The sequence below is a fragment of the Leuciscus leuciscus genome (genome assembly GCF_965113295.1).
Source record: "Leuciscus leuciscus genome assembly, chromosome: 13".
Taxonomy (NCBI): domain Eukaryota; kingdom Metazoa; phylum Chordata; class Actinopteri; order Cypriniformes; family Leuciscidae; genus Leuciscus; species Leuciscus leuciscus.
Genome location: NC_138737.1, coordinates 16,512,420 through 16,524,502, shown reverse-complemented (window position 1 = coordinate 16,524,502; position 12,083 = coordinate 16,512,420). Strand labels below are relative to the sequence as shown.

Here is a 12,083-nt window from a genome sequence, read left to right as displayed (position 1 = left end):
AAAAATAGAGAGAGATATCGATAATGGCAGTCAGAAGAGAGAAAGATCATGTACATTTTACCTTCACAGCTGCTGTATTAGAAACACCCTCACAGCAGCATTAACTAGGTTTTTTTTGTTTTTTTTTTGTAATAGCCTATAGTGTTATGTACATACATTTAAAAATATATATTTTATATTAAAAAACAATTTGCAGGATTTATGATGCTGATGACCCTTAAAACTGTGAAAAGGGTCCAGCTAGCTCATTGTGAACTAGCCTAAGTCAGATGCAATTAAGAAGCTAATTTTGTGCTCAGATAAACTGTAAAGTATCTAGTAAATACCATCAGATAATGTTCACTGAATGTCATTATAGGACTGAAGATTGGTGCAAATAGCTAGAACTTGTGAATTAACTTGCTAGCTAAAGAGTGACATGCGCGGGTGGGTCAAGTAAAAAAAACAAACATTCTGGATCTGATTAATTGTGGGTGGGGTTATTATATGAATCATTAATGATGATTATTAAAACAACGTGTAGGCCTACATTATGTGTGTTGCTGAAATCTGAGTGGATGATGAACTGCTGTTTGGCGGGGAACTCCCAGATACACACAAAATTATGTCAAAATGCCCGCCTTGGAGAATATTCATGTTAACACAGTTGGTCGATTCTTAATCGGTTTTGCGTGTTTTGCGTCCTTTCAATCGAAATGAAACTGCGAGGCTCATATAGCCTAAGCCTATGTGTGAATCCACTACAGAGCATTAGCCTTCCAAGTTGCATTTTCACGTTGTAGGCTACTTCGCAAAGAAAGTTGCAGAAAAGAGGTAGTGTAAACGAGTGAGTTTTTAAATTTTATTTTCAGTTCAAAACCTCACAAAACTATGTAGGCCTAGCAATGTAGATGTTATTATTGCAAGACCAGTCTAAAACCTTGGCATGTTTGCATTACATTTTTTAATTTTCAAGATTTAGTTCTAGATTTTATCGTATCTTGAAGTGAAACAGATGTTTATTATGCCTGTAACAGTTGGAAATGCTTAATGTTGCATACTTGCAGCATAACATTTCTCTCATTCTCAGTTTCTCAGTTCTCTCATTTGGGGCACTCTAGGTGTCAGGCCCAGGGGCACCAAGGGTCTTAATCTACCACTGCCTATGACGATTTTCTCTCTCTCTCTCTCTCTCTCTCTCTCTCTCTCTCTCTCTCTCTCTCTCTCTCTCTCTCTCTCTCTCTCTCTCTCTCTCTCTCTCTCTCTCTCTCTCTCTCTCTCTCTCTCTCTCTCTCTCTCTCAAAAGTTAAATTGGGAGGGTTTAGAGGAAAGAGTGTGTACCCAATTGTCTCGCTGGAAATGATAGCTACCCCAGTTGTCCTACAGGGGAAGAGTTTTGGTCGCTAATAATTTAGTGGCTTCAACTCTTTGGCATAAACTGTGTGTACTGCAGCCACCTGCAGGACTAATTCAAAGCATTTAAAGGAGGTTGGTGACCTTTGTCTGGTCAGGACAACACTGGATTCGATCAGCCGCTTTGTATCTTCCAGTACAAGAAGGCGGGCAGGGCTTGGTGGATATTGTGGTAACTTGGTATGAGAAGACCACACAAGAGAGAGGAATGCAAGTGGGTAGGTTTACTAATAACTGCTTATTTTACAGGATTACATCAGCATGACCTGGCTATCCCACAGAACCGAACATACTACAGCAACAGGTAATTCCCGTACAACACAAGCATATACACCCCATAGTGGTAACTGGAATTTTTAGAATGAACTCAATCTACTACAGATATCAAGTCCAAGATAATGACTTTTCGGCTACAAACAGCCCAAAGACTCTTCTATAATAAAAACTCTGCCTGGATGGACACTGCAACAGCTCTTTTAAGGAGGGCATGGAATGGGTTTTGACAAACATTTGTTTTTAATGCAATTGCAAGAGAAATAAATGGTGGATCTCTCTTTATAGATCTGTGCTGGAGGCCTGGAAGGTTTTTATCGTATCAAGATCATCTAATACACCTGCTGGTCATTGGTTGTTAGAGAAACCATTGTTTTTTAACTCCTTTTCATCTTCAAGACTGTTGTCATCTGAAAATGTGCGAGCAGGACTGTTAGTGGCTGGGTGCAATAAGCTGGGACATATTTTGAGAAGATATTTGCAAGACTTGAGCCAAAGAAGTGGTGTAAAATCGATCCGGTTTTTACAACAGTGCATTGCAGAGATATTCAAGGACTTGAGCACAGATTATCAAGTTTTATTGAAAGACCCAGATGTCCTAAATGAATGAGTAGAGGGGTATGGTCATCTTTTTCCCTCAATCATTGTAAGCGCGGCTGTTGAAGACTGGGTAGAAGATGAAAGCTGTTTACTGACTCTGAAAACACCAGTTCTGGAAAGTTTTGATTCTGCTGGAAAGAAATCTCTTTATTTGACGTGTGTTAAAGTCTCCAACATGCAATTTTTGAATGGAGTTTCTTCAACAAGATGGACACAGTTCTTTGGATCTGACTTTTCTCCAGCAGGCTGCTGGCGTACCCTGTACAAATGTCCGATCGACAAGCGGACAGGTGACCTCCAGTGGAGGATTGTACATGGGGCAATAGCTAGTACAAACAGATGTGGTACACATCAATCCTATAGTGCTGGGGTGGGTTTCCCCTTTTGTTCTGATACAGAGTCAATTTTTCATCTATTTGTGCAGTGTTCACGGTTGGGTAATCTTTTTTATTTTTTAAGTGATTGTTTTTTGTCCCTGGGCAGAGCCGCCTTAACCTAATGTTAGGCCCCGGGGCTGAGAGGTTTTGTAGGCCCCCCATCCCCTCGATTAATAGAGTCTCATTTAAAAAAAAGTGTAATAGGTAATCTACATCACATAATGCATTAGTTTCTTTCGAGACCTACAACAGTGAGTTTTTTTTTTTATATATTGTTTTTAATTTTAATATTGTTATTAACATATCACTGAGCACATAAACACAAGACACTTTATTTAACAACCACACACAGCAACTAAATTTCAACTTTATGCAAATGAGAAGCGATTTTCGCGAGCGACAACCAATAGGAAAGAAGCCTTTCAGTGGAGCTCAGCTCCCGTCACCGTCTCGAGTGCAGGAGAGACAGAAGAGTTCGAGGGCGATTTCACTGTTTTATATGATTTGACAGTAACTAACCACAAACATGGATATAATAAAATGATGCACGGAAAAGAAACTATCGACAGTCTCAGTGAGTTTATTCTGGATTTAGTGCGTAAATCATTTTGTTTACAAATTAGACGCTTTGCAGTTGTTATATAGCCTACATGTTAAAGATTTTATTTTGGATGTGTTCATTGTGATTATATTGGCTGGGTTTATAAAAGTTTATAAAATTGAAAGGATCATTGCTTGGTGCATTTGGAAACAAAGCTTGTCTATTTCTAAATTTAATCGCGTGCATCGCTGATGATTATACTGTCCGTGTGTTGAAAAAAAACGTCGATTAAACACACTCGCAACAGACACCCCAAAGCGGAGACGTTAGCGGCACTGAGCGGACATGAACCGTAACGCCTCATTCGCGCCGCGGGACCTCTAGACGCGCATAAACGCGTCTTTGCATAGACTTAACATTGAAATCACTCGCGCCAGACGCTCTTTTCGCGTTTGGTGTGAACGCACCATAACAACATTAGAGCGACAGCACTACCAACGTCCACAAGCGACTAGCGACATACAGCGACAAAATCTGACAAGTTAAAACAATATGACCTTTTCAGCTCATCATAAACCTGAACATGGGAGGCCCCTGAACTTGGGAGGCCCCTGGGCTTCAGCCCAGGTAAGCCCGTGCATTAAGGCGGCCTTGTCCCTGGGTGAAGATTTTTCTTTTCAATTGTTCATGTTCAGGCCAAAGTATTAATTTCAAAAGAAAAATGTGTCTGTTTTAAAAAAAATTTTTTTATCTGGCTCTGCAAAATTGGCTATTTGGAAGACAAGGAAAAATAGACTATTGGGGCAAAGGTCAATAAGTGTTGTGCCTATGTTTTTAGGTTTGGTAGCTTCTCGATTGAGGGTGCAGTATGCATACTACTAGTTGGTGGAATCTCTACCAAAGTTTATAGATTTATGGGGAATAAATGAAGTATTATGTACACTGTATGATAATGAATTGGTTTTGAGGTTTTAAAAAAAAAAGGAAAGAAAGTGTAATCTATTTATTTTTGTATTTTTTGTATGTATTTTTTTTGTAAATCTTTTGTAATAATAAGTCAATTGAAATAATAAAGGTGAACTTAATCCTCTCTCTCTCTCTCTCTCTCTCTCTCTCTCTTTTCTCTCGCTCTCTCATTCTCTCTCTCTATGTGTGTGTGTGTGTGTGTGTGTGTGTGTGTGTGTGTGTGTGTGTGTGTGTGTGTGTGTGTGTGTGTGTGTGTGTGATCCTAGTAAACCCTACTTTAATGGGGACAAAATGTCCCCACAGAGATGGTAATATCCAAAATCATTGTGGAGACTTTTTTTTTTTTTCATGAGGAAAAAACTTCATAAATCACACAAAATTATGTTTTTTGAAAAAGTAAAAATGCAGAAAGTTTTCTGTGATGGGTAGGGTTGTAAAATATGGGTATGTATACAAATATATTATGTCCCCATGTGTGTGTGTTCACTTAGCAAGTGCCATAAACCAAGCTTTGTGCCATGCATGATTGTTCTTCCCAAACCAGTTAATGTAAAAATAAATAATAAAAAATATAATATTATATAAAAACAAATTGGCGTGTCTAAATTGGCGTGTAAAAATTGCCGTGTAAAATAGGTTGTTCATTTCTTAACATATTTTCCCACCACCTAATCGCAGATTAATATTCATTATTTTTATTTTAAGGAATTAAATACTCTCCAAAAGGCAAAATCTCCTGTCAATAAGTAGTATCTAATGAATAAGTACTATAATAAATAAGAAGTATCAAATGTGGTCCCAGCAAACCCAAAACTTCATCACAACTTCTCCATTCAGCTAGATTCGTCATCCATAACTCCATCAAGGTCAGCCAGGAACCTTGGAGTGGTAATTGATGATCAATTAAACTTCACAGACCACATTGCTAGAACTGCCCAGTCCTGCAGATTTGCCTTATACAACATTAGGAGGATCAGGCACTTCCTATCAGAGCATACACAACTCCTTGTCCAAGCGCTTGGTCTATCCAGACTGGACTATTGTAATGCTCTCCTGGCTGGTCTTCCAGCTTGCACTGTCAAACCTCTGCAACTAATCCAGAATGCTGCAGCTAGAGTGGTCTTCAACGAGCCGAAGAGAGCACACGTCACTCCTCTCCTCACAAAACTGCACTGGTTGCCTAACTCAGCCAGAGCTGCTGAGTTCATAGTCATTTTCAAGAAACGTCCGAAGATGCATCTTTTTCGGCAGCACTTGATCCAGTACTAACACTTTCTCTTCTATTCTATTTATTTAAAAAATTAAATAAATAATAATACATGTACTGCGTTAGATTAAACTGAGAAGGGTCATAGCACTTGCATATTGTTGTCCTACTGTTAGTTTAACTGCTTCTATTGTTCTCATTTGTAAGTCGCTTTGGATAAATGCGTCTGGTAAATGAATAAATACTAGTAGCCTCGTATACAATATAAGTATCAAATAAATAAGTGCTAGTCTAATAATAAGTATCTAAAAAATGAGTACAAGTATCTAATGAATAACTACTAATATATAAAAAATATGTAGGCCTCCAAATTGGAATACATAGCCTACTAGTCAAAACTGAATAGTTGATATCTGAATGACAGATCCCTATAGAATAAAATAATAAAAAATTAAAGTGTGTTATATACTAATAACAATAGAATAGTTAGTCACTATTGAAATAAGTAGTATGATTAATAATGAAATAAATAAGTAATAGCCTGTCTGTTTAATAGGTAGGCTAGGCTATCGAATGAGTATAGCCTACCAGTAGCCTAAATAAATAAATAAGAACTATATCTAATAAATAAGTTATAGCCTATAGGCTATATCTTTTTAAAAGGTACTAGAAACTAAAGAATAAGCGTAGCTAATGAATTTAAGTACTTTTACTGTACCTAATGGAATAGATACTACTAAAAAACGTGTAGACTACTATAACATGAAAATAGATAGGCCAACTAGTACGTTTTAAGGATTAAATGTTAAACCGCTTGGCTCAAACCGGTTACGGTATTAGGCTATGTGTTCTTCTCTCATTGACAGATAGAGAGTGCATCCACTGCACTGTTTCCGCGTGCTGGTATAGCGTAGCCTACTGTGTATTAGACTGTAGTCTACGTTAATTCATTATTTGTGTTATAATTTGCTACTGAACTGAACCGACTGGTTCTGCAGGTTTATAGAGGCTCATAGCGACCGGACGGCAAGCTGCTGCTGTAAAACTCCCATGAACTGACTGACAGCCCGTCCAGCCAGGTAACGTATGAACACTGATCTTTTAAATTATTGCCTGGTCTATAATAATAATAATTTGCTAACTGTGATGAAAGTAGCCTTGTGTTATGTAAATAATTATCAAATCAGATAATAGGGAAGTGCTTTAGCATGCAGGCTAATGTTGTCTGGTTCGACTAACCTGATTCAGGTCATAACTACGATGTTACACGCAGTATAATAATGCGTAGCATACATAACACTGCCACACATAACACGGAAACAAACACGTTGCGCAGAACGTTTCTAGATGCGAGGATTCGAAAATTGGTGGGTTTTCTTCTTTTTTTTCTTTTAATGTTTGATTTTTCGTTTGGTTAGCCTGCAAGCATGCTAACTATAACAGGATGTAAACCTTTGACGGTTATGGAAAACTGGAGCAGCCTGTCTAGATCAGAGCAGAAAAACAGTTGATCGACACTAATACAGTTAAAGTTAAAACATATTTTAAGTCATGAAATTGATTATACTGAGTCAAATCAGTATCAGAATTTAATTCAAGGCCCCCCCTTGATATTTAGAGGCTTTTGCACATTATGTTGTTAATTTATGTCAGGTAAGTTACTTCAACTGGATTAATTCATTATTGAAATTCCAAGAATTTAATATTTGAAATAATTATGATAAGTCTGTTTTGACTACATCTATGCACTTAATCTTTGCATTTTGACATACAATGTCAAAAGTCTCTAATCTTTGCATTTTATATATGTCATCATCAGACTTGGATTGAGAACTGTTGGACAAGGTAGAAACTCTGGGGAGTTTTAAGTTTGTCTCCCCATGACAACGTGTCACCATGGTGACTGCGGCTCCAACAGTGATGCCGAGCGGCGCACCTCTGATGATGAGAAAATGGAGAATGTGGAGCCCGCTGAGATTGGGCCGCTGTTGACAACTCCAGCTAAAGCAGAGAAATCCAGAGTGAGTAGCGAAAAAAACAAACTAACAGTCAAAAGTTTATGGTCAGTAAGATTTTTTGGTAGCACTTTATTTTATAGTCCTGTTCCCCATATTATGTACTTATTATAGTTTTCACAATAACTGGGTAATAACTAGGTACTAACCCTGAACCTACCCCTAAACCTAACCTTAAAGGGATAGTTCACTTTGAAATTAAATTTTGGTATGTTTTAGCTTACCTCAAGGGCATCCAAGATGTAGGTGTCTTTTTTTCCGCAGTAGTTTCAATTTTGATATTTTTAGGTCAAACCGTTCTTGTCTGTCAGTCATATAATGCAGGTCTATGGTCACTATCTCAAAGAGCATGCACAGAGTCCAAATTAAAACAATTCCCCATCGTCCAAATTAAACAATTCCCCATCGTAAGTACACATTGATGGCCTAAGACACGAAACGAGAGGTTTGTGTGAGAAAACGAACAGTATTTCTATCGTTTTTACCTCTTGAACACAGCCACGTCCAAGTGATCTGAGGGCGCGCGCGCTTCCTGCTGTGTGACGTGTTCGCAGACTGGTGCATAGATATCTACACTAGATGTCGCCTTGGCTACGGTTTCTTTCCAATGAACTGCAGTAGCCAAGGCGACATCTAGTGTATATATCTATGCACCAGTCTGCGAACACGTCACACAGCAGGAAGCGCGCGCGCCCTCAGATCACTTGGACGTGGCTGTGTTCAAGAGGTAAAAACGATAGAAATACTGTTCGTTTTCTCACACAAACCGCTCGTTTCGTGTCTTAGGCCATCAATGTGTACTTACGATGGGGAATTGTTTAATTTGGACGATGGGGAATTGTTTTAATTTGGACTCTGTGCATGCTCTTTGAGATAGTGACCATAGACCTGCATTATATGACTGACAGACAAGAACGGTTTGACCTAAAAATATCAAAATTGAAACTACTGCGGAAAAAAAGACACCTACATCTTGGATGCCCTTGAGGTATGCTAAAACATACCAAAATTTAATTTCAAAGTGAACTATCCCTTTAACCCATGTAGTTTCCTCATATTAACCAATGCTTTCCTGGGCAAGTACACTGTAAGTACTGTACTGTATTGTACTGTAAAATAAACAAATTTCAAATAAATACTGTGGTTTTGCGCTTTCTATTTATCAAAGAATCTCAAAATTCAGCTTTGCCATCACAGGAATAAATTACATGTAATTTTATTACAATTTGTAATTATATTTTATAACATCTCACTGACCATAAGAGACTTTCAAAAACAAATCTTACTGACCTCAAACTTTTGAACAGTAGTGTACATTTAATAGATAGAATGAAGCAAGAACACCTGCATTTAACTAAAAGCATGATTGTTTTTTCAGGGTGCATCTGCGTTTCCTGATGAGGATGAAGAGGAAGAAGAGGAAGAAGAAGGTTTGCGGGTGGTTACACTGCCCATGCAGGCACACCATGCCATGGAGAAAATGGAGGAGTTTGTACACAAGGTGATGTTCATCCTTAAATGTCCCAAAAGTGTTACTTTTGTGATTGTAACGTAAATGTGGCCTATTTCTAGTATGAGATGTTTGTATTAAAGCAAACTCTTACACTCACTAGGTATGGGAAGGACGTTGGCGAGTTATTCCATACCATCTCCTCCCCGATTGGCTGAAGGACAATGATTACCTGCTGCATGGACACCGCCCACCTATGCCGTCCTTCCGCGCCTGTTTTGGGAGCATCTTTAGGATTCACACAGAAACTGGAAACATCTGGACACACCTGCTGGGTCTGTGCTTATGATATTTGACATTGTGACGTAATAATGTAAAAAAACGGAAAACATAACAACAATCATCTCTTGAAAAGAGATTTTAATCAAACTCACAGACATACACATCGCTGTGGCTGCTACATGTCAAGCGACCACCACCAAATAGTCTTTGAGAAACGTTTCCTGTTATCAAATTCTCCTGCTGAGGAATTATTTACATTCAATTGTTCAAAAGTTTGGGGTCAATACGATTTTTGAAATGTTTTTGAAAGAAGTCTCTTAATGCTCACCCAGGCTGAATTTATTCGATTAAATCACAGTAAAAACAACAATATTATAAAATAACTGATTTCTATTTTAATATATTTAAAATGAATTTGATTCCTTTTAATGGCAAAATTGCATTTTTAGCATCATTACTCCAGTCCTCAATGATTAAAATGACATTTAATTAATTTCAGGGCATTTTGATGAATAGAAAGTTCAAAAGAAAAAATGTATTTGAAATAGAATTTTTTTGTAACATTATAAAAGTCTTTACTGTCATTACTGATCAATTTAATGTGTCCATGCTGGAAAAAAAGTATTAATTTCTTTAAATGGTTGCGTATGTCTTATAACCCCAGTGGCCTTTTAAGAAGTTCCACAACTTCTGGAACTTAGAAGATAAATTTTATGATATTTTTAATGTGATAATCTGATATGTGTGTATCATTGCCCTGAGGATGACAAAAAAGCACACCACATTGACATTTAATGTCAGTCAAACCTGTAATTATGTTGCTGGTGAGTCATTTTGGAGGCTAATTAAGCTATCGCAATGTCTCCCTACAGGCCTAATTCTGTTCCTGTGTTTGGGCACACTAACAATGCTGCGGCCGAATGTGTCATTCATGGCACCAGTGCAGGAGAAGGTGGTTTTGGGGATGTTCTTCCTGGGTGCAGTGCTTTGTTTGTGCTTCTCATGGCTTTTTCACACCGTCTACTGCCACTCGGAAAAGGTCTCCAGAACTTTCTCCAAGTAAGTGACACCGGTTTTTATGTTCTATGTGTGTAGGCATATTATGTGTATGCATCACCTTCAGTAATTGTAATTTTTTATGCCCCTAGGTTGGATTACTCTGGTATCGCTTTGTTGATTATGGGCTCATTCGTTCCATGGCTGTACTACTCGTTTTACTGCTCTCCTCAGCCGCGGCTAATCTATCTATCTGTTGTATGTGTGCTGGGCGTCGCTGCCATCATAGTTGCCCAGGTTGACCGATTCGCCACCCCTCGCCACCGGTGCACACGTGCAGGTAACACACTCCCCTGCTCTTCAATAATAGTCCACCTTCATGATTGATTTGAGATGTTTGATAAAACATTTCCCCATCTTCAGGTGTTTTCCTGGGCCTCGGTCTGAGTGGGCTCATTCCCACAATGCACTTTACCATCACAGAGGGTTTTGTGAAGGCAACGACAGTGGGTCAGATGGGCTGGTTCTATTTGATGGGTGCCATGTATGTCAGTGGAGCAGGACTGTATGCAGCACGGATACCAGAACGCTACTTTCCTGGAAGATGTGACATCTGGGTAAGAATCAAGGGAATTTTTGGTTGCATGTAGTATTGTAAAGGAGCCTAATAGCGTAATGTACATGCAAGTATACTCATGGTCTCGATCTGTTTTACTTTTTCAGTTTCAGTCTCATCAGATATTCCATGTGCTGGTTGTCGCAGCGGCGTTTGTCCATTTTTATGGAATCTCAAACCTGCAGGAATTCCGCTATGGTCTGGAAGGAGGCTGTACAGATGACACTCTGCTGTAAAAAACAAAAACAAATCGCTTGAACTTTGGCCGGTGCCTGCTCACGTCACAATGAACCTGGACCTGACATAATAATGATTTAAAGATGTGTATTATCTCTGAGGGATTTAACATACAGTATATTTAAATAAGATTTTTATTTGTTAAGATACTTATAATTATTGATAAATGAGGTAGTCTTGTGTTTATATTGTTCTTTACTATTTCAGTACAGCACAGAATTTATTGTAAATCACTGGAATGAGTCATAAAGCATTACAGGGGTCTTCAGAGACACTACCTCCTCTAACACTTTTTTTCTGACAGTTTTCTGATCTACTGAGTGGTTTTTCATCTAAGGTTTGATTTACTGATTCGTGGTTCTGTACTTTGTAAGAATTTTAGGGAAGACACACATGAACATGCTTAGTTCTTGGTTTCCTCAAACATGTTTGCATGATCATTTATTAACTTTTGACCTGAAATGACCCAGAGCTTCAGCAGTGGGATTCACATTAGGGCACATGCAATTGTATGAATCAGTGAATCAAGGTTTCAGTTCAAAATACTTGTATTGGTTTTGGAAATCATAGAAGTCAAGATATTTAAAAAGAGCAGAATAAAGATGAAACATCAAGAATTACTTGCTTTGGTCATTAATAATCTTTTTTTTTAAAGTATGCTGTCCTTTTGGCAAGAGGATTTGGTGTTGTAACTTGTACACATTACTTTTTTAAGTAGGTTTGTGGTTGAAGGATAACATATTATATACTGTTTATTAATATTTTGAATAGCTTTTATTTTTATACTTTAATTTTAGTGTATGTTTTAGTAATATTGTTATGTGCTTTTGCCATTTTGATTAGGTTTAGGGTTTTTTTCTTTATAGCTTTCCTTCTTTTTTTTCCGGTTTTAGTAATTTCTACTTCAGCTTATTTCAGTTCATTGCCAATGCAACATTTCTAATTAGTTTTTTAAGTTTTGTTTCTAATAGTTATATTTGATTTGATTTCAGCTTAATTTTTAATAACAAAAACTATTTTTAATAGTTTTAGTTAACAATAACAACACTAAAAGGATAAATTAGATTTTCTATTGTAATCTATTTTCTTCATGAAAATACTGACCCAAAATTAGCACCAGTCATTTAAGCC

At 37.7% G+C, this 12,083-nt stretch overlaps 1 protein-coding gene across 1 annotated transcript; it reads left to right on the top strand.

Moving 5' to 3' along the window:
* Nucleotides 1–6,206: 6,206 nt before the first annotated feature.
* On the top strand, nt 6,207–11,569 carry adipor1b (adiponectin receptor 1b). The gene is made up of 8 exons (XM_082188381.1): nt 6,207–6,435; nt 7,176–7,377; nt 8,750–8,872; nt 8,985–9,156; nt 9,976–10,162; nt 10,252–10,439; nt 10,523–10,716; nt 10,823–11,569. Exons 2-8 carry the CDS (start codon nt 7,237–7,239, stop codon nt 10,949–10,951), a joined length of 1,134 nt encoding a protein of 377 aa, XP_082044507.1. The 5' UTR covers nt 6,207–6,435; nt 7,176–7,236; the 3' UTR covers nt 10,952–11,569.
* The last annotated feature ends 514 nt before the right edge of the window (nt 11,570–12,083 follow it).

Bases quoted from the DNA above. Each gene is read 5' to 3' on its own strand.
- adipor1b (XM_082188381.1), top strand. From the start codon at position 7,237: ATGACAACGTGTCACCATGGTGACTGCGGCTCCAACAGTGATGCCGAG. The intron at 10,163-10,251 runs GTAAGTGACACC...TTATGCCCCTAG, and splicing joins GTCTCCAGAACTTTCTCCAA to GTTGGATTACTCTGGTATCG. The intron at 10,440-10,522 runs GTAACACACTCC...CCCCATCTTCAG, and splicing joins CCACCGGTGCACACGTGCAG to GTGTTTTCCTGGGCCTCGGT.